Below are 24,244 nucleotides of genomic sequence, written 5' to 3' on the forward strand. Positions count from 1 at the left end.
ATCTCCTTCTCTTTCTTCCCCTTGCTAACAACCCAGTTGATGATCATCTCTTCCCTGAACTGTTACTACGTCCTTCTATCTGGTCTCCCTGCCTCCAGTCTTACCTCCCTCCAATCACAACACAACACTGCTGACCTGGGGTAAGGCCATATTTCTAACCGAGATCCTGCTAAACATTTAGTCTAATTTATCCCCACCTCAAATAATCCACTCCAGTCTCAGTAACAACTTCTCTACTGCATATGATGTTTCTTCTCCATGGTAGAACTTTCAACTCCTTCTCTGCTTAATTCATTCACCTTTAAGGTTCCTACCTTCCCGAATCCTTCTATGTGTGCCCAGAGAATTCTATTCTTGTCCCTGTTATATTTCTTGCACTAAAATTGCTTGCTAAGTGTTCTAACTCCCACAGTAGGCTGTAAATTCCCTCAAGATTGAACAGTTGTCATATTCTCAGTATCTCCAGTACCTCAAGCTCAGTGCCTGGGACATAATATGCACTAAATATTTAATTGAGAATAAACATCCTCATCATCTACTTTAAAAAAAAACAAAACTAGGGCTTCCCTGGTGGCGCAGTGGTTGAGAGTCCACCTGCCGATGCGGGGGACATGGGTTCGTGCCCCGGTCCGGGAAGATCCCACATGCCGCAGAGTGGCTAGGCCCGTGAGCCATGGCCGCTGACCTGCGCGTCCAGAGCCTATGCTCCACAATGGGAGAGGCCACAACAGTGAGATGCCCGCGTAACGCAAAAAATAAATAAATAATAAATAAAACTATTATGTATACAAGGCTGGTTCAACATTCAAAAATCAATTAACAGGCTACAAGTGAAAAATCAAAGGATCATACCAACAGATACAGAAAAAGCATCTGACAAAATCCAATACCCATTCATGATTAAAACCTCTAGTTTTACTAACTAGGAATAGAGGGGAACTTCCTCAACTTGATAAAGAATATCAACCAACAAAAACCTACAGTTAACATGATACTTAACAGTGAGAAACGAGAAGCTTTCCCACTAAGATCAGGTATGAAGCAAGATGTCCCCTCTCACCATTCTTTTCCAAATTCATACTAGAAGTTCTAGCTATTGCAATAAGACAAAAAAAGGAAATAAAATGTATACAGATTGGGAAGGAAGAAATAAGACTTTCTTTGTTTGCAGCTGACACAATCATCTATGTTGAAAATCAGAAAGAACTGATCAAGAATACTCTTAGAACTAATGACTACAGCAAGGTTGCAGGATACAAGGTTAGTAATATGCAAGAGTCAATCACTTTCCTATATACCACCAATAAACAAGTGGAATTTGAAATTAAAAACATAATATCGTACATTAGCACCACAGAAAATGAAATAGGTATAAATTTAACAAATTTTCTACAAGATCTACATGAGGAAAACTATAAAACTCTGATGAAAGATATCGAAGAGAACTAAATAACTAAAGAAACATTCCATGTTCATTAACAGGAAGACTCAATACTGTCAAGATGTCAATTCTTCCCAACTTGATTTATATTCAATGCAATCCCTACCGAAACCCCTGGATATTGGCAAACTGATTCTAAAGTTTATATGGAGAGGCAAAAGACCCACAATAGCCAAGACAACACTGAAGGAGAAAGGCAAAGTTGGAGGACTGACACTACCTGATTTCAAGACTTAAGTGTAAAGCTATAGTAATCAACACACTGTGGTACTGGTGAAAGAAAACAAATAGGTCAGGCTTCCCTGGTGGCACAGTGGTTGAGAGTCCGCCTGCTGATGCAGGGGACACAGGTTCGTGCCCCGGTCCGGGAAGATCCCACATGCCGTGGAGTGGCTGGGCCCGTGAGCCACGGCCGCTGAGCCTGTGCGTCCGGAGCCTGTGCTCCGCAACAGGAGAGGCCACAACAGTGAGAGGCCTGCGTACCACAAAAAAAACAGAAAAAAAAAAAAAACAAAAAGAAAACAAATAGGTCAATGAACCGGAACGGAGAGCCCAGAAACAGATAAAATAAAATAATATAATTCTATATGCACCTTAGCTATGTATATGTATGTATAGACTTATGTATGTGCATTCAAAAGAATAAAAAACAAATTGATAGTAGTTATCAACAAAGAAGGAAGTAGAACTGGTGAGAAGAATAGACCCGGATTGCTTTTTCACATTACATAATTCTGTATTACTTGAAATTTTTGAAGAACTATATACTTATTTGTGAGAATAAAAGTTTTAGTTAATCTACAAAGAAAGATTAGGCTGTGTTTAGGTAAACAGTGTTAATAATACTCTAATAAAAGTGGATGTTTAAATGTTGGAGATTAATAAAATTCAAGTCTGACAGTCAACCTTTCAATTTTGGACTGGGTTCTTGTTCTTCCATTTTCTCGTGTTTTATCATCTTCTTTCTTGGGTAGAATTATTGTTGGCTCCAAACCAAACAATTCTTGAAGATGTCCATAAAGATCCGAACGATTATACACATGAAATTCAAAGTCATTGACTGTGATGTATAATCTAGTTTCTGCCTTTGGATCTAAAAACATCAATTACAAAAAAAAAAAAAAAGTTTTTAGTCAACTTTTTAAAAACTTTAGTCAAAGTTTTAAGTCAAATCTTTTCCACAGCTAAAGTAACTCAAATGATTTCTTTTAAAAGAGAAGTCTATGATAAAAGGGAATAATATTTTAAAAGCAATAAAACATGGTCAAAAGAAAGAAAAAAGCTGATTTACTACAGTATTTCAATTTAGCACTCTAAAAGCAATCTGAATTTCTACATTCTGGGCGTATAACAACAAAACTTAAAGACTGTATGCTAAGAACAGCACAATGCCAATAACAGAGTAAAACTTTACCCCAATATAGCCATAAGTGTATACTAAAATATAAATAGTAAATTGTTCAAAGTATGATGCATTTAAACATCACACTATTATTTGAACTTGTGCATCATAGAAACCAGGACTTTTCATAAATACTAGTTTGTTTTTAAAAACTACACAATGCTAAAACAAAGATTCTATAAACTGTAGACTCAAATAGTAATCTCAAATAAAAGACAATTATAGTAAATATAAGTGACAATAGTAATAAATCCATCTATAAAGTACAGATGGGGCACTTGTTCCTACTGAGGAAATAATCTAAGACAGTGCATCTCATGTCAACCAAAAAGGGTCAGAAGAAAGGTACCACAATCAGTGCTTTATTTTGTTATAAATGATACATGTGTTTTTTAAGACTTGTTTTTCAACCTTTATCTGTTTTTATCCCTGTCAAACAAATTCAATTGAAAGGCAATTAAAATTAGATATGACCAGTTAGAATAATTTAATTTTTTTAAATGGGTAAAGAGAATTACCAACTTTCATTTTAGTAGCTTAAGCTGTGGTTTAGTAAGGTACCAAATTTCACCAATATTAATTTCTTCTCAAATTATTAGCAAAACAGCATATGAGATGTCAAACACCCTAAATACATGTAAATTTTAGTTTAAATTAACAAACGAAAAATACACTGCCACTCATATTTCAAAAATAAGCTGAGGAAAATGAATCAACACATTCATATTTTTATACAGTAATGCTTTTAGTTTTACTCCAATCAAGGTTTTTTCCCTCATTACTTCCTGAGACAAGAGAGGAAAAAGAGATAAACACAATCCTTCAAAAAACTAATGTTTAAGAGCTGTAACTTTTCTTATATTTTTTAGACAGCTCTTGACCTATGTTCTCTCTCCTATTTCTTCAGACTTATCAAATGGCTAAAAGCTAAGACGATCCCTAAGCTATTACATAAAGTGTGTTCCCCTTATTCTTGCTGTAGGTCAAATTCTTAAAATTAAAATAAAAATAAGAAACACACTTTTTTAAAATACATATGAAGTATTCTAAGATTTAATAGCTATAAATATCATTATCTTTTTTTTTTTTTTTTTGCGGTATGCAGGCCTCTCACTGTTGTGGCCTCTCCCGTTGCGGAGCACAGGCTCCGGACGCGCAGGCTCAGCGGCCATGGCTCACGGGCCCAGCCACTCCGTGGCATGTGGGATCTTCCCGGACCAGGGCACGAACCCGCATCCCCTGCATCGGCAGGTGGACCCTCAACCACTGTGCCACCAGGGAAGCCCTCATTATCATTTTTAAATAAGTAAATCAAACTTTATCACTCATTAGGTTTTAAACCTTTCTACAGTAATCATTCATGACCTCTTCTCAAAATGTCAGGGTCAAATATCCAGCAGCCTACTCAAATATCTCCAATTTGATGTCTAACAGGCATCACGCACTTGACATACCCAACCAAACACTCGATTTTCCCACCCAAACCTACTCCACAATATTCCCCACCTTATCAACAGCAAGTCAATCTTTTCAATTGCTCAGGCCAAAAAATTTGACTGCTCTCTTTCTTGTCCCAGATATTATCAGCAAATCTTGTCAGCTTTTCTTTCAACACATATCCAGAAACCACTCCTCACCACTCTGGCGCAAGTCACCATCAACCTGCACCTGTTTTAACACAATAGCCTCGTAACTACTCTCCCTGCTTCTGCCCTTATTTCCCTTATGCCTGTGCTTTACACAGTGGCCAGATCTTCCAAAAACCCTAACTAGGGCTTCCCTGGTGCTGAAGTGGTTGAGAGTCCACCTGCTGATGCAGGCGACACAGGTTCGTGCCCTGGTCTGGGAGGATCCCACATGCCGCGGAGCGGCTGGGCCCATGAGCCATGGCCGCTGAGCCTGCGCGTCTGGAGCCTGTACTCCACAACGGGAGAGGCCACAACAGTGAGAGGCCCACGTACCGCAAAAAAAAAAAAAAAAAAAAAAAAAAAACCCTAACTAAAATCATGTCACTCTCCTGTTCCCTAATTTTCTGATGGTCTCCTCTCTCATTGATACCAAGTTCCTTTAAAAGTGACCTATAAAATCTTATAGGATCTGCACTCTTCTCCCCTTCCAGTCCTCCCTCCAATAAACTGGCCTCCATTTTGGTTATAAACAGAACCTGAACAACCAGGAAATGTCCTTCCCCCAGATAGTCACAATAACTCATTTCCTTAACTTGCTTCATGTTTCTGTTTAACCATCCCCTATCAATGAAGCCTCTCCCGACTTCCTTATGTACACAGCACCCTCCCTGCAAAACAGCACTGTCTACTCTACTGACCCGACTCTGACTCTCCTCAATGCCATATTTTCCTCACTCATTCCTCGATGCTACATATATTTACTTGCTAATTATCTGAATCCTTCCCAAGCAAGGATTCAGAATGAAGCAAGCTCTTTAAGAGAAAAAACTTGTTTTATTCACTATTGTATCTCTGGTGCCTAGAACAATTCTTAGTACATAGTAGGGCTCATTTGTATGAAAGAGGAACAGAGCATCTTACCACAAATCATACTCCTAAGTAAAACAAAAATATCCTCAAACAAATAGATCTAAGACTTTTTGGAAACCCAACATGTGGAAGCATAATAAATGCAAAGTAGGTTATTTTTCTATTCCCACTTTGATCTATACAAGTAGGAATTAATCATTATGCAATTCTTCAAGGTCATAAAGCAACTCAATCAAAATTTACCTCAAAACTCATTTAAGGCATTTGTTTTCAAATTTACTTTTGGAACACTTGATCATGATCCCTGAATACAAATGCCTTGATCGTTAGGCATATACTATAAAGGCCAGTGGATGAGCTACAGAAGGAGCCATGGGGAAAATCAAGAGTCTGGACTAGCTCCTAATTGGATCAGCAGTGATGAATAAACAAATGATGACTGTATAAAAATGGAAACAGGATTACTCTCAATTTGATCTTCAACTTGCTGGACACGCACTTCTGATTCTCTTCTTTCAATATAACCGATACAAAAGAATATGGCTACATTAACTTACTAAAGACAACAAGGTACAAAGATAAAGGTATTAATCTCTGAAAGTATTTTGAAAACACTGATAAACACTAAATACTTAATATTAAAACAATGCAAGATCCTCTCAACAATCCCTACCCATTTTCCCAACTGTTTTTTTTTTTTTTGCATTATTTATTATTGATTGTCACCTCCCCCAACTAGAATGTAAACTCCATTAGAGATGATTTTTTCCTGTTGTGTTCACTCTTCTATCCCTGGTGCCTAAAACAGTGCCTGGTATGTAGAAGGGGCTCAATAAATATGTTAAATTCTTAAACAGAAATAATAGATGGGCTTTTAAATTTTAAGTAAGATTGAACAAAATACCTAGATCACTCTTTTCCTTCCAAAAATCACTTTAGAAAAATACTGAAGAAATAGTGAATCTATAAGCACTTTAAAAGCAGCATTTGGTTTCATATTTTTAAATAGAGAGATTTAGCTGAGTTCACACTCAACTTCTTTGTTCTATTGCTTCTATTTGTTTCACCTGAATTACTAATATTCCAGCCAGCAAGCTATGTGATTAAACAGTAAATCAGATCTCCAAGCCTGGTTGATCTCCAAGCTTACATGGCCTTATTCTCTTCAGAGTCTTTGCCCAGGATCTTTTCTGTCAATAATCCCAGCTTTCTGCCATCCCCAGGAATATTCCATATGGCAATTCCCTCTCCATCTGTCAACCCCTATCCCAACAAACACAGATGCAAAAAGGTGGCCCAAGGGCACACCCATAGAGACAGAAACATAGGAAAAAGCACATACACAGAGGTGAGCACACATATACAGAGGGGGGCATTCACTCATTTAAGCACTCAAACACAGAACCACTCACAAGGACAAACACATACATACGTATACATGTACTCTCACAGAGCCACACATGCAGATGCATGAATACAAGTAGTACTGTACTAGCATATTCAGTACTCAGAGCATCACCCTCACAGAGGTAAGTACGTACATACAGAGCCCACATGCAGAGGTACCCCACACACAGACAGGGATACCTTCCCAGGTCAACAGGGCACATCCTGATAAATAAACACCTGCCCTAACAGATAGATGAGCACTCTACCAAAAGACAGATAGGTTTCAAAGGCATGTATCTCTCACATATAGACATGTGAGTACATGCATGCATACCCACACACACACATAACTAAGAAGGACCCTGTGAGAACTTCTCAGAATAGAGAGCCACCCATGTCCTCTGCCTGCCTTTTGTCTCTAGAAAAACTTTAGTCAAAGAATTAATTTAATCAAAGAAGTGGAAAATGCAGAAAGAAAGGGAAATAGTCAAGCAAGACAAAATAATACTTTAGCCATTAAACAAAGTCAAGGACCTTTAGTTCTCCCTCAAGGACTATGGATAATATTCTGAGCCATGTCCTTTGAGCTGTTTTGCAGATACTGAAATCCCCATCAGGTGGAAGAAATTATCTGTATGCTGCCCACAAGCACGCAGACACCAGACTGATTGGAACTAGAAGGCTGATGATGCTGACTCCCCATTATGTCACCACCAACCAATCAGAAGAATGTCCACAAGCTAATGACAATTTGCTCCTTGAACACTATAAGATTCCTCACTACCCGCTCCAGGGTGGGACACACAGTCTTGAGGACATTAGCCCATTGTGGCCCCCTTTACCTGGCAAAGTAATAAAGCTATTCCTTTCTACTTCACCCAAAACTCTGTCTCTGAGATTTAATCCAGCACCAGTGTACAGAGGCCTAATTTCAGCAACACACATATACAGCTTTTTTGGGGGGGAAAGAAGAAAGTTGGGGAATCCTACACTAGGTTCTCCAGGAATTAGAAAGAGGCAGTAAATAAACAGTAGAAAGGATATAAGATTGGATTCCTGTAACATTATTTACCAATGCTGTGAGCTAAGGCAAGTACCTTAACCACGCTGAGCCTCATTTTTCTCATCTATAAAATGAGAATACCTCTACCTACCTGTAGGATTGCTGTATACCATAAATACTAGTTAGTTCCCTTGACTTTGCAGGTCAAATCCTTACTAGTCATATAAATTATGTATTCACTTTTGATTTGTACTGAATTCTCTTCTTTTTAAATAATTTTTCATTTCATAATATGACATAATGTTCATCATAATAACAAAAGCAGCTCACCTCTATCGAACAGTTGCTATGTTCCAGGAACTGTTCTAGGCACTTTACTCATATAATCTCATTTAATCCTCACAACAACCCTAGCAGTCAGAGCCCAAGATTATATAACTAGGAAGTAGACTAAAATCCAGGCCTCTAAATAGGTTCTTAACCACAAAATAAAATTACTTATCAATTATATTAATAAATGTAATGACTATTTCAAAAGTAAAAAAGTTATTAATCCCTGAAAACAGAAATGTACAAAACGGGTCCAGTTATTTCTTTGCATTTTATAAAAAAAAAAAACTGATCAATAGTCAAAACTTAAATGTAGTATTTAATTGTTAAATTCTGGTAACACTAGATTTCTCACTGACATTTATCTCTCCTGGAAATTTTAAAAGCAGTTTTTAGGTTTCATTCATTCTGCTGATACTGGGAGTCAAATGGAAAACTTTATTTTATACATAATTTAAGAAAGGTATAATCAACTGGCTCTTTTAAATCTTCTCTCTACATTAACACTGCTCTACCCTTGAAGGCAGAAATCTTCTCTTTCTCATACTCCTTGTCATCTAACATTCACATAATGGGCTTCCCAAACTCATTTTTTAATAAAACACCCAATAGACAGAAGTATAGACATAAAAGGCTCTTAACAAGCAGTTAATTTATGGAGGAAAAAAGTAAATGAATGTTGTAGAACAGCTTAAGTCTCCTAAGCAAACAGCTAATTGAGACTTCTTGTTTTCCAAAGGGAAATCAGGAAAAAGGCACTTATTTAATTATATAATTGGGACACATGTTATTTGCAGTAAAAAATCTAAAGTGCAGAAGTGCTGACAAAGCCCTGTAATACTTAGAATCGATACTTAGCACAAAGACAAAATAGTCTGCTGACCTTTTAAGAATTGTTCAGGGATTTTTATTTCCTTTATGTATTTAACAAACAAGATCTAGATGCTACAAATTTTAAAGTACTAGATTATATTAGGCTAAAACTTCTAAGCAACAAAATAACAGAAAGGGACATACTTTACCATCATCCTTTCGCTTCTCAACAGCCCAAGAATTCCTCGGGATAAGAAGGATGCATGCCTAGTTTGTCAGACTAGTATGAATTTAAACACTATGATATATCACCACATATTAAGAGGCAACTGGCCCTGCTATTTATTTTCCAAAAGAATCCCTTAAAATTAAATACCCTAAAAATAAATTTTTTGACTGATATCCTCATTAAGTGGCCTTTAGCCAACAACCATCTATAACAGATCACTAATTCGTGACCTAGGGCATATTTTACAACAAACTCTATGGTAAGTGAATTAGATGTGTTCTGTTTTCTCTTTTTTAAAGGGTTAAACTGGACAAGTGACAACTTTAAATCTTTTCCTGGCTTAAATTATCCCAACCAAGCTCTATGGCATAGTAGTTTCAGCACTTAACACACCTCTTTTCTCATAATAGAGCAGCTCTAAAACTTCCTAATGAAAATCTTGGCCCTACCCACCAATGGGGCCTGTCTCCTTGGAAGGCTTAGTGGCCATGTATCTTCTCAGGCACATGCCCCAGTTAGGCTTCTAAATTTTCCACCAAGAATTATCAATCATCTCTACTTCCTGCTTGGTTAACTGTCAAAGCACATGGATCTTTCCTTAATCAGCAAGAAGTAATATCCAGAACGTATGGTCTTGCTACTGAATAGAGCTCACTATTTTAACCTATATTCCATAATATTGTCCAACTTTTTATCAAAAGCTTACTTTGCAGCCTATGCATTCCTCTACACTATATTCTACTGATAAATTCTGTCCCTTATAAATGCTAGACTAATAATGTACTTAGACCAAACTGCTTATTCCTGCACTGTTATTTGGCATTGTGTCTTTACCTTTGAAGGGTGTAACTGTGAGCACATTGTTAAGAACGTCATCCTTTACAACAAAGAATATCTTTTAAAAGCATATGGAAGAGAAACTTCTTTGACCATTCACCAAAGCTGTGCTATTCATGAGCACATACATTTAAATTTTTAAATGTAGGTAAAACTATGAGCAAATAATTAGAATTATAAAAGTGATAACTGATAAAGTCTACCAACTTTTAACATCACTGTAAAATGGAGGGGTGAGATCTTTTTTCTACTGCAAACCGTTGGCATAAAAAAAATGAGAAAGAACAATTTGGAAAAAATAATTTAAATGTTATTCAATATTAAAAAAAACATAAAATATCCAAAAATTATGGTAATATTTCTGTTCCACATTATGGACAATTACAGAGGGAGAGCAGAGACACAGATTTATGTTAACATTAAGAGTGACAAAAAGAATTTAAGACACAAAGAAATGACAGGGGAGAGCCAGTCAAGGAAGGGCTAATATTTGAGCTATTACATTAGTCTTGGGTTATGCATCTCAAGTAGTGATTACATTTTGCTATATTCTTTGAAATGAGCTAAGTTCATATCACTCCCCTGCCCAAAAACCTTTCACGGCAGTGGCTGCCAGGTGTTCAATATCCTCCATAACACAGCTTCCAAATTATCCCCTATTATTCCTTTACCTTATATTTACCACCAAATGGAGTTGTTAATTCCTAAACATCCGTTTTCCAACCTTATTGCCATTGGTCAAACCAGTTATTCCATCTGAGCTACCCTCCCACCCACTCCGCCTCTGCATGACACAATCCTGCTCACTGTCATCATCAAGCATGCTGCCTAAGTGATGGAACTTTCACAACAGCCCTCCATCTACCATTCTGCTTCTTGACCAATGGGCAGAACTTTCAACATCATCAAACCATGAACCAGCTGGGACCACACCAAGTGGTCCATACGAAAGTTGGTATGGACCAACTTTGAAGATGGTTCTCAGTATTTTTCCTTAACACACACTCATTGCTCCATTTTTTCTTTAATTACAATTGTTTGTACGCATGTATTCCCTCAAGTAGATGTGGATAGCACCTCTTTTTTTTATCCCCCACTCCAACTTAACACAATGATCAGTAAAGTGAATTCAAAATAAAAATCTTTTCAATTAGGTAAAGATTTTTATCAAAAGTTACCTCTTTCCTAAAGAACTTGGGTCAGTTACTCTTGACCCTCATCCATGTGTTTTGGTGAATAGCAATCCACTTTAAGATGTTACATTTCATGATAAAATGAATTATTTTCTTAAAAAAAAAAAGACTATAAACAATTTAGGATGGTATTCCCTGTGTCAAAGAAAATTCTGAAATGGGCAATCGCAGTAGGCTTAGTTTAAGTCGTGCAGTTGCCTCTGGATACTGCAAATGTCTTCATTCCTCCCCATAAGCTGTGATCAGTGTTTATCCATAAGAATCTCTAAGGAACCTTCTTAGGCCACATTTGACAAGGTTGTCTTATAAATATAAGAAGCACTAGACTGGAAGTTAGCAGACCTGGGTTTTTGTCCCAGTTTTATCAGCTATAATCACAGTAGTTTCTGATTTTCCATCTGCCAAATGAGGGGTTTTGAGAACATTAATTGTTTCCAAATTGGTAACAGATTTTGAGAAAAATTGGTTGTTTCCTAACTGTGTTCCTTGGAATCCTGGGGTAAAAAGCATGGGGTGGAGGTGCCCTAAGGCCGAATGGGCTTCCTCACCCCACCACCCCCTACAGCTTTATCAGTTCACATGAACATTTTAAAACACTAAAAAAAAAAAAAATTGGGAATAAAATTCCTAATATAAATATACAAATAGTTTTTTTTATCACAAACAAGCTATATAAATGAAGAGAATTTTTGTTTCAGCTCCACTGTAACCTTGTTAACAACAAAGCTTATGTTAACTAAACATGTAAAGAGAAAAAAAAAAGATTAAATCAAAACAGCAAGTCACCTAACAAACAGACTACAAGATTAAAAGAAGCATGATGTGCTGAGGAAAAATATTCTCCTAAAGTAATCTATCTCTAAGGGACAAATCAGATGGACTTTTCGAACTAAATCAGAGGCAGAAATACTGGGCCTGCACAAAGTTAAGTAAATGTGTTAGAAGCTGGGACTGAGCTCAAAAAAACTTGGCTCTCAGGAATGAGCTTTAACCATCTCTAAAGTGTAAGATATCTTTACTTAACTGCCACCTTTAAGACTTAAAAATTTAAAAAAAAAAGGCAAGAAAATTCTCTCCACAACATTTAACATGGTTAACAGTGTAGCAAAGTGACTCAAAATTTTGAATTTATTCAGATTTCATAAAAAGTCAAAACTTAAAAGATTCCCAATGCACTAACATAATATCTAAAGAACATTTTTTTTTTCCTGTGAGAATGCTTCTAGTAAATGCTAAGAAAAGAGGTAAAAAGGTTGGTTTAACAACTGATATTCTAAAATCACAGACTGAAGACTGGTAATAACATACAGCCAGCCATTCTTAATCACAGATGAAAGATTGTAAAAATCCTATTCCAAAGTCCCACAGAATACTTTTATCGTATGAAGTCACTCAGCCTCTGTTCAAAATTATCTAATGCACAACTCTAATTTTTAGAAAACTTTTTCCAGACATGAAATTTGCCAATATTTCTTCTAATCATTCTGATTTCATTACCTCTTCAGATGTCAAACTGTAACCAACTAATGCCAACCTTTTCAAGGTAGAGTACATTATTACGTATTATATAGGAGGGGCAAAAGATACGTGGGAGCAAGGAAATGACAGTTTAAAAAAAGACTAAACAATGGTGAAACAATAGCAAAATCTAAAAGTAATTTAGGATAGCTCAAAGTTTTGATAAGTTTTAAAACTTTTGGAAATTTAAATCTATTTTCCTATACAAACAAGTTATATACGATGGTAAAATTCCTAGATGAGCTCACACACACACACACACACACACACACACACACACAAAACCCAACATTTAATTGCAAAATTCCAAAGTTATACAGAGCCTACCACCATTTCAGAATCTCAATGGGGTGCCAGAAACAGAGGTCTTCATCACAAAGAAAAGGTGGGGGGGTTTCGTCCTCTTTTGACCTTACACTCCCAGGTCCCACTTAAAATCTCTGTAGTTATCAAAGTATGGTCCAGGGACCTCTGGGGAGATACTGAAACCCTTTCCGGAGGACCACAAAGTCAGAATTATTTTCATAGTATTATACTAAGATGTTTGACTTTTTCTCATTCTCCCATGAGTGGACAGTGGAGTTTTTTAAAGGCTACATGAAGTATATGGTACAACAGACTGAATATAAAAGCAGAGGTGAGAATTCAATTATCTTCCATTAGGATATTTCAAATATTTGCAAAATATAAAACAGTGTCACTCTTTTCACTAATTTTTTTGCTTTGGAAAAGTTATTCTTCATTAAGATTGTTATTTATTTTAATATGTAATGGATTTATGATAGGTATTTTTAATGAAATAAAAATGTTTCTATAATGATCAGGCTTAATTTTGAATGCAGTAAATATAAATAGATATAACTTACATGAATAAAAGCTCTTTGGAATCCTCAATAATTTAGAACAATGTAATAGGTTCCTGAGATCAAAAATGTTTGAGAATCAATATTCTAGAAAGTAAAGACAAGGTGTACTCTCCTTGAGGCCACTGGTGTGGTTAATGTAGAGAAGGAAGGGTACATTCACAGACAGGAACACCTACAGTTGTGAAATGAAGATTTGAGGACAATATTCTGAGAGAAAATTCTGATGATAAAAAGCAGAACCAGAAGAGAGTCAAAGTCTGCAATTCCTCTTTTCTGCTCATCCTTACCATAGCAGATAAATGAGAATTAGTCACAATGTCACGTAAAAGTATAAATAAAGTCAAAGAAGCTGAAAAGTAAGAGAAGTGTCTTAGTAGAATGATTAAAGAGTGCTAAGAAGGCCACTCTAACCACAGTATGAGATTAAGTCCATAGATGTAATAGGAGGTAAGGGTGGAAATGTGGGTAAGGGTCATACTGAGAATAACCCTAAGTAAATAACAGGCTAAAGAAACTACATTTAACCATGCAAGAGGAAAGCTGCTGAAGGATTTCCAGCCAAGGGGTATTAAAATCAGTTCTGTAAACTCCAAAGCTTTTTAAAATATTTTTAACTGTTACAAAATGTGAGACATTCCAACATCTACAAATGAAAATTCTGATTATATGATTGAAGATTTCAAACACATGAAAAAATGAAAGCTCACCATGTTGTTTCTGCTTTGGGTTATACATTTTCCACCACCGAAAAATTATAAATCCATCTTGAATTCTAAGCAAGATAAATTACAGAAATGAAAGCTTAAGTAACAATTTACTTAACTCATTTCTTAATTAGTTATTATAAAATGCAAGCAATTGATAATAAGGAAATACACAAAATTTTCAACAGCACACTAGCATACCAAGATGTTTCATAATCTTCTAGTTAAGAAAGGAAAAGAAGATTTGCAAAGCTCTCAGATTCTTCTATTTAGGTAAACTGTAATACCACATTACATTTAACAGGAAAATAAAGTGTTAACAGAAAAAACTTTTTCTTTTATAAATTTAAAATTTTTTTAATTTAAAAAAGGAGTTAAAATTATATAAACTAAAAGCCAAATCTTCAAAGGGGGATTTTAGCACACTAAGGGAAAACTTTTAAAGATTTTCTTTCATTTCTACAATGATACAACACTTCATATCCCAGAAGCATGGAATTATAGCCTAACTTTTACTTTTTACTTTTAACTTGGAAATAATTTTAGACTCACAAAGAAGTTAACTCTCCGTTATAAGTGAGGTACGAGGGCTGCCAAACCCTAGCACCTCTCAACTAATTCCATATCTTCAAGTTTTATCTAAGTAACAAATTTTAAGCAAATCACAAAAATAAGAGTAAGCTTTTCTTTCAAGGCTTACAGAAGACAGAATATATCAAACATATGAACTATCATTTCTTATTATATTCAGATTTCATTTCCGCCTTAAGGTAAAATTAGAAATGCTAGTAAGCGCTAAAAAATTCTAAAAACTGACTATCTGTACTAAGGAACTAATGGATGAGAGTTATCAACGTCTCCGATCCTTGCTTACATAACAAATGACCACAATGAATTCTACAACAAAAATGGTCAGGTAATCTAATGGCTCAATATTTAAAACTACAGATGATATAAGATTATTCATTTCCATAAGCTGCCATTCAATAATATTTTGCCAGCTTAAACCTTAGCTAAATTAATCCACTGATAGAAATATTTAAAAAAATCAATTCACCAAGTATGAGTCACTGAAGAAAATGATTTTTGATTTATGACTTTATCTGAAAAGGCCAACATTTCTAATATGAAAAAGCAAATCATATTCAATACAGTATCATAATCAAAAAAAATTTTGAAATATTTCAAATTTGTTTAAGATGGGCCCAGATTTATTTATTTATTTATTCTTACCTAATAGACATGTCTTCTGTAATGTAATAGATTTCACGAACCATGACTTTTCCAGAAAGAACAGAGAAAGAAAAGGAGCCTATTGTAGGGAAAAAACAACAGCAATTAATGTAATTGTTTTGAAAGACAGTAGAGCCCTTAAAGCTTTAAATGCTCCTAGCATTCAATTTACTCAATAATTAAATGTTCTCTCCCTACGCCCTTTCTGATATCCTTAAAGCCTTACTAACCTTCTAACATTTTTCCCACAAATATAACAAAAAGTGCCATACATATCATCAATATGAACTGAGCTACTAAATAACTATATGAGAACATTTATTTTATTTTATTTTTTGAGAACACTAGTTTAAACAGCTACTTCCTATGGATAATTCCCTTAATTAGGCATAGCCATTAAATAAATCCAAAGCAGTGCAGGGGGCAGACAGGAGAAACAAGAAGAACTACAATCCTGCAGCCTGTGGAACAAAATCCACATTCACAGAAAGACAGACAAGATGAAAAGGCAGAGGGCTATATACCAGATGAAGGAACAAGATAAAACCCCAGAAAAACAACTAAATGAAGTGGAGATAGGCAACCTCCCAGAAAGAGAATTCAGAATAATGACAGTGAAGATGATCCAGGACCTCAGAAAAAGAATGGAGGCAAAGATTGAGAAGATGCAAGAAATGTTTAACAAAGACCTAGAATAATTAAAGAACAAACAAACAGAGATGAACAATATAATAACTGAAATGAAAACTACACTACAAGGAATCAATATCAGAATAACTGAGGCAGAAGAAGGGATAAGTGACCTGGAAGACAGAATGGTGGCATTCACTGCTGCGAAACAGAATAAAGAAAAAGGAATGAAAAGAAATGAAGACGGCCTAAGAGACCTCTGGGACAACATTAAACGCAACAACATTCGCATTATAGCGGTCCCAGAAGAAGAGGGAGAGAAAGGACCAGAGAAAATATTTGAAGAGATTATAGTCGAAAACTTCCCTAACATGGGAAAGGATATAGCCACCCAAGTCCAGGAAGCGCAGCGAATCCCATACAGGATAAACCCAAGGAGAAACACGTCGAGACACATAGTAATCAAATTGGCAAAAATTAAAGACAAAGAAAAATTATTAAAAGCAGGAAGGGAAAAGCGACAAATAGCATACAAGGGAACTCCCATAAGGTTAACAGCTGATTTCTCAGCAGAAACTCTACAAGCCAGAAGGGAGTGGCGTGATATACTTAAAGTGATGAAAGGGAAGAAACTACGACTACCCTACCGGCAAGATTACTTTACCTGACAAGGATCTCATTCAGATTCGATGGAGAAATCAAAAGTTTTACAGACAAGCAAAAGCTAAGAGAATTCAGCACCACCAAACTAGCTCTACAATAAATGCTAAAGGAACTTCTCTAAGTGGGAAACACAAGAGAAGAAAAGGACCTACAAAAACAAACCCAAAACAATTAAGAAAATGGTCATAGGAACCTACATATCAATAATTACCTTAAATGTTAATGGATTAAATGCTCCCACCAAAAGACACAGGCTTGCTGAATGGATACAAAAACAAGACCCATATATATGCTGTCTACAAGAGACCCACTTCAGACCTAGGGACACATACAGACTGAAAGTAAGGGGATGGAAAAAGATATTCCATGCAAATGGAAATCAAAAGAAAGCTGGAGTAGCTATACTCATATCAGATAAAATAGACTTTAAAATAAAGAATGTTACAAGAGACGAGGAAGGACACTACATAATGATCAAGGGATCAATCCAAGAAGAAGATATAACAATTATAAATATATATGCACCCAACATAGGAGCACCTCAATACATAAGGCAACTGCTAACAGCTATAAAAGAGGAAATCGACAGTAACACAATAATAGTGGGGGACTTTAACACCTCACTTACACCAATGGACAGATCATCCAAAATGGAAATAAATAAGGAAACAGAAGCTTTAAATGACACAACAGACCAGATAGATTTAACTGATATTTATAGGACATTCCATCCGAAAACAGCAGATTACACTTTCTTCTCAAGTGCGCATGGAACATTCTCCAGGATAGATCACATCTTGGGTCACAAATGAAGCCTCAGTAAATTTAAGAAAAATGAAATCATATCAAGCATCTTGTCTGACCACGACACTATGAGATTAGAACTCAATTACAGGGAAAAAACATGTAAAAAACACATACACATGGAGACTAAACAATACGTTACTAAATAACCAAGAGATCACTGAAGAAATCAAAGAGGAAATCAAAAAATACCTACAGACAAATGACAATGAAAACACGACGATCCAAAACCTATGGGATGCAGCAAAAGCAGTTCTAAGAGGGAAGTTTATAGCTATACAAGCCTACCTCAAGAAACAAGAAAAACCTCAAGTAAACAATCAAAACTTACACCTAAAGGAACCAGAGAAAGAAGAACAAACAAAACCCAAAGTTAGCAGAGGGAATGAAATCATAAAGATCAGAGCAGAAATCAATGAAATAGAAACAAAGAAAACAATAGCAAAGATCAATAAAACTAAAAGCTGGTTCTTTGAGAAGATAAATAAAATTGATAAACCATTAGCCAGACTCATCAAGAAAAAGAGTGAGAGGACTCGAATCAATAAAATTAGAAATGAAAAAGAAGTTAAAACAGACACTGCAGAAACACAAAGCATCCTAAGAGACTACTACAAGCAACTCTATGCCAATAAAATGGACAATCTGGAAGAAATGGACAAATTCTTAGGAAGGTATAACCTTCCAGGACTGAACCAGGAAGAAACAGAAAATATGAACAGACCAATCACAAATAATGAAATTGAAACTGTGATTAAAACTCTTCCAACAAACAAAAGTCCAGGACTTCACAGGTGAATTCTATCAAACATTTAGAGAAGAGCTATCACCCATCCTTCTCAAACTCTTCCAAAAATTGCAGAGGAAGGAACACTCCCAAATTCATTCTATGAGACCACCATCACCCTGATACCAAAACCAGACAAAGACACTACAAAAAAAGAAAATTACAGACCAATATCACCGATGAATATAGATGCAAAAATCCTCAACAAAATACTAGCAAACAGAATCCAACAACACATTAAAAGGATCATACACCATGATCAAGTCAGATTTATCCCAGGGATGCAAGGATTCTTCAATATATGCAAATCAATCAATGTGATACACCATATTAACAAATTGAAGAATAAAAACCATATGATCATCTCTAGATGCAGAAGATGCTTCTGACAAAATTCAACACCCATTTATGATAAAAACTCTCCAGAAAGTGGCATAGAGGGAACCTACCTCAACATAATAATGGCCATATATGACAAACCCACAGCAAACATCATTCTCAATGGTGAAAGCATTTCCTCTAACATCAGGAATGAGACAAGGATGTCCACGCTTGCCATTATTATTTAACATAGTTTTGGAAGTCCTAGCCATGGCAATCAGAGAAGAAAAAGAAATAAAAGGATTACAAACTGGAAAAGAAGAAGTAAAACTGTCACCGTTTGCAGATGACATGATACTATACATAGAGAATCCTAAAAATGCCACCAGAAAACTTCTAGAGCTAATTAATGAATTTGGTAAAGTTGCAGGATACAAAATTAATGTACAGAAATCTCTTGCATTCATATACACTAATGATGAAAAATCTGAAAAAGAAATTATGGAAACACTCCCATTTACCACTGCAACCAAAAGAATAAAATACCTAGGAATAAACCTACCTAGGGAGACAAAAGGCCTGTATGCAGAAAACTATAAGACACTGATAAAAGAAATTAAAGATGATACCAACAGATGGAGAGGTATACCATGTTCTTGGATTGGAAGAATCAATATTGTGAAAATGACTATACTACCCAAAGCTATCTACAGATTCAATGCACTCCCTATCAAATTACCAATGGCATTTTTTACGGAACTAGAACAAATCATCTTAAAATTCGTATGGAGACACAAAAGACCCCGAATAGCCGAAGCAGTCTTGAGGGAACAAAACAGAGCTGGAGGAATCAGACTCCCTGACTTCAGACTATACTACAAAGCTACAGTAATCAAGACAATATGGTAGTGTCACAAAAACAGAAACATAGATCAATGGAACAAGATAGAAAGCCCAGAGATAAACCCACACACCTATGGTCAACTAATCTATGACAAAGGAGGCAAAGATATACAATGGAGAGAAGACAGTCTCTTCAATAAGTGGTGATGGGAAAACTGGACAGCTACATGTAAAAGAATGAAATTAGAACACTCCCTAACACCATACACAATAATAAACTCAAAATGGACTCGAGACCTAAATGTAAGACCGGATACTATAAAACTCTTAGAGGAAAACATAGGAAGAACACTCTTTGACATAAGTCACAGCAAGATCTTTTTTGATCCACCTCCTAGAGTAATGGAAATAAAAACAAAAATAAACAAATGGGACTTAACGAAACTTCAAAGCTTTTGCACAGCAAAGGAAACCATAAACAAGACCAAAAGACAACCCTCAGAATGGGAGAAAATATTTGCAAACGAATCAACGGACAAAGGATTAATCTCCAAAATATATAAATAGTTCATGCAGCTCAATATTAAAGAAACAAACAACCCAATCCAAAAATGGGCAGATGACCTAAATAGACATTTCTCCAAAAAAGACATACAGATGGTCAAGAAGCACATGAGAAGGTGCTCAACATCACCAATTATGAGAGAAATGCAAAGCAAAACTACAATGAGGTATCACCTCACACCAGTTAGAATGGGCATCATCAGAAAATCTACAAACAACAAATGCTGGAGAGGGTGTGGAGAAAAGGGAACCCTCTTGCACTGTTGGTGGGAATGTAAATTGATACAGTCACTATGGAGAACAGTAGGGAGGTTCCTTAAAAAACTAAATATAGAATTACCATATGATCCAGCAATCCCACTACTGAGCTCATACCCAGAGAAAACCATAATTCAAAGAGACACATGCACCCCAATGTTCATTGCAGCACTATTTACAATAGCCAGGTCATGGAAGCAACCTAAATGCCCATCAACAGACGAATGGATAAAGAAGTAGTGGTACATATATACAATGGAATATTACTCAGCCATAGAAAGGAACGAAACTGAGTCATTTGTTGAGACGTGTATGGATCTAGAGACTGTCATACAGAGAGAAGTAAGTCAGAAAGAGAAAAACAAATATCGTATATTAACGCATGTATGTGGAACCTAGAAAAATGGTACAGATGAACCGGTTTGCACGGCAGAAGTTGAGACACAGATGTAGAGAACAAACGTATGGACACCAAGGGGCGAAAACCGCAGTGGGGTGGGGATAGTGGTGTGCTGAATTGAGTGATTGGGATTGATATATATACACTGATGTGTATAAAATTGATGACTAATAAGAACCTTCAGTATAAAAAACAAACAAACAAAAAACCCAAAGCAGTGACTAATTCACCATTCTTCTCCATTAATTTGGGTGACTCCAAGAACCAGTCATTGCCTCAAATTAATGAAAGAGTACTTACGTTTGAGAGAAGTTTTATTTATGACCACTAAGAGGTACTCAACTCTAAGGAAGATCAGAAACATTCTATTTGCTGACTCCTCACCCCTTTTTCCCAGTGGTTTAGGGCTTTCTAAGGCATATAACTTCCTAATACACCCTCCTATCTATCTGCAAACTTCCCATTTATAAGTAGTCAAGCTAAATTAATAAAGAAGGCTACAAAATGAAATACACAAGATGATTCCACTTACAGTTATAGGTTTTTTAGGTATCAGTTTAAAAAAAAACAGTAAAACTTCATCAAGCATTAGAAATTTTCTTTGGATAGCAGGACCTCAAGAAACTTCTAGTTCCATATTTTATATGTCTAGATTTTTCAAATTATTTTAATGATTATCTCTTATGAGCCAAAAAAAAAAAAAAAGGCTTAGAAACACTTTAAGAAATAAGAATGAGGTAAAGGACATAACCAAGTGGTAGTTCAACTCTACTTGAAGTATATGCTATATGAGAGAAATTCCAGTTAGATTAGTTTAACTTTCATAAAACAAAGGTAAATTCCTAAAGCTACTATCTGTTTATAAAATACATATTTACAATATACATCTCAAGATTACACAGAAGAAAAAAATTACTCAAAACTTACCAATATGGATATAGCCATGCTTGTATAATCTGTTAAGAACCAGTGTTAAAATAAGACCAACATTCCGAGAATTATAATACGTGAGATAAATAATCCATCCACAGGACAAAATGGTAGCTGTTGGGAGAAAAAAATGCAAAAAAATAAAGGATCTCACTATATATTTCCTTTGATCATCTTAGTATCTCAATAAAACCTTGTTAGTGAAAGATCATTTATCATGTTCAGAAACAAGAGGATTTACTTCCATATGGTAAAATGTCCTCTTACAATTTAATAACTTGAATTTTCAAAACCAGAAGTTGATTCTTTATCCAACTTTCTTCATTCTCTGTAAGTCATTAGCCAGAAAAACACAGATTTCAATCAGATGAAGTAAAGCAATGTTTCAAGTAAAACTGCTTTCCTTTTTTTCCTGTTTTCTTTTTCACTCCTTTTTACTGCTTTAGTTATTAAACATACACAAAGATGTTCTGGGACGAAAAAGCCCATATTTCTGAATATTATAAAAAAACCCTACCTTTATTAGGCTAAAAGCTCACTTCTAACACAGTCCACTTAAAAATAAAGAAAACTTTTTTTTTAATTCATAGAAAAGTCACTTTTTAAAAAAATAAATTTATTTATTTTATTTTTGGCTGTATTGGATCTTTGTTGCTGCGCACAGGCTTTCTCTAGTTGTGGCGAGCGGGGCTACTCTTCGTTGCGGGGTGCGGGCTTCTAATTGCTGTGGCTTCTCTTGTTGTGGAGCATGGGCTCCAGGCGCACGGGCTTCAGTAGTTGTGGCACATGGGCTCAGTAGCTGTGGCTCACGGGATCTAGAGTGCAGGCTCAGTAGTTGTGGCACACGGGCTTAGCTGCTCCACAGCATGTGGGATCTTCCTGGATCAGGGCTTGAACCCGTGTCCCCTGCACTGGCAGGTGGATTCTTAACCACTGTACCACCAGGGAGGGAAGCCCGAAAAGTCACTTTTTAAAAAAATCAACAGTCTCTGCTTTTAAAGTACTATTTGAAAAAAGTGACAATTTTAACCTACTTCAAGATATATCTATATTAAATAGGCCACCAAATACTACTTTGCTGCAATTGATAAGACAATAACTTACTTTTAAAGAACACCAGTAAATATTACTACAGTAAACGATATTCTAAATTTGATCATGAGTTTTTCATGAAAAGTTTATGGTCACTTATAAAATTCATAATATTCCCAAAAAACCTAGTTCGTAAACACACAAAACGTGAAACACAAGAAAGTATTTTTCAATAAATTTTCTTTTACTTACCCATTTAAATAGTATAACTATTTTCTAGATTAAGACAGTAACATAAAGCAATTTAATATGTGTAACCTTTTAGCACCATCATATTAAGTTCGTAAAATTTTTTAAAAATTATTTAACATAGGGCTTCCCTGGTGGTACAGTGGTTGAGAGTCCACCTGCCGATGCAGGGGACACGGGTTCGTGCCCCGGTCCGGGAGGATCCCACATGCCGTGGAGCGGCTGGGCCCGTGAGCCATGGCCGCTGAGCCTGTGCGTCTGGAGCCTGTGCTCCGCAACAGGAGAGGCCACAGCAGTGAGAGGCCCGCGTACCGCAAAACAACAACAAAAAATTATTTAACATAGATAAAACAAAGCAGTCATTGAGAGTCAAAATACAACATTCCTCAAGGTAGCTTAGATTGATGGTAATAGCTCTGAGGTAGCAAGTGCTATGATTTGCCCATAAAAATTATTTCTAGAACAATTCTTTTGAACACTTATTTTCATAGTACAACATTGTTTTAAGCTAAAGTCATTTTGCATTAATTTTTACTGCAAATCACCGTGCGAAGAGCAGGTAGTTACGGGCCCTTCAGAAAGGCAAAAGGTATTTGCTGAGGACTTCCCTGGTGGCGCAGTGGTTGAGAGTCCGCCTGCAGATGCAGGGGACATGGGTTTGTGCCCCGGTCCGGGAAGATCCCACATGCCGCGGAGCAGCTGGGCCCGTGAGCCATGGCCGCTGAGCCTGCGCGTCTGGAGCCTGTGCTCCGCAACGGGAGAGGCCACAACAGTGAGAGGCCTGCGTATCGTAAAAAAAAAAAAAAAAAAGGTATTTGCTGAGAAAGTACGCTTCTTTCCCAGAGAGTAACCACCTGAGGATTATGGCCTTTTCACTGTACCATGTCCCCCCATCCCCTTCAACAGTATAAGGCCATTAGTAAAACAGAGGGATTAAACAATACCTCAAGGTTTTTCTGGTCGTTGCTATTATTTCCACCTTAAAGAAAGGAGCTGTATACAATGTGAAAATGAGAAATTCAAGGTGACAGGAGAAGGGGCACCTAGGAAATAAGAAAGAATTCTGCCGGGACTTCCCTGGTGGTCCAGTGGGTAAGACTCCACACTCCCAACACAGTGGGCCCAGGTTTGATCCCTGGTTGGGAACTAGATCCCGCATGCATGCTGCAACTAAGAGTCCGCATGCTGCAACTAAAGATCCCGTATGCTGCAATGAAGATCCCGATTGCTGCAACTAAGACCCAGCACAGCCAAAATAAATAAATAAATGTTAAAAAGGAAAAAAGAAAGAATTCTGCTTGTAATTA

General features: G+C 36.2%; 1 protein-coding gene across 6 annotated transcripts in view; it reads right to left on the reverse strand.

Moving 5' to 3' along the window:
* The window catches only part of KIAA1109 (KIAA1109 ortholog), a 209,065-nt gene that overhangs the window by 166,700 nt on the left and 18,121 nt on the right, over positions 1 to 24,244 (reverse strand). For all 6 annotated transcript variants that reach the window (XM_032632288.1, XM_032632285.1, XM_032632284.1 and 3 more), the window contains 4 exons: positions 21,654 to 21,770; positions 15,457 to 15,535; positions 14,227 to 14,291; positions 2,348 to 2,534 (listed from right to left, as the gene is read on the reverse strand). In XM_032632288.1, the coding sequence (XP_032488179.1) occupies positions 2,348 to 2,534; positions 14,227 to 14,291; positions 15,457 to 15,535; positions 21,654 to 21,770 (448 nt within the window). The remainder of the gene's footprint in view (positions 1 to 2,347; positions 2,535 to 14,226; positions 14,292 to 15,456; positions 15,536 to 21,653; positions 21,771 to 24,244) is intronic.

The sequence above is a fragment of the Phocoena sinus genome, chromosome 5 (assembly GCF_008692025.1).
Source record: "Phocoena sinus isolate mPhoSin1 chromosome 5, mPhoSin1.pri, whole genome shotgun sequence".
NCBI lineage: Eukaryota > Metazoa > Chordata > Mammalia > Artiodactyla > Phocoenidae > Phocoena > Phocoena sinus.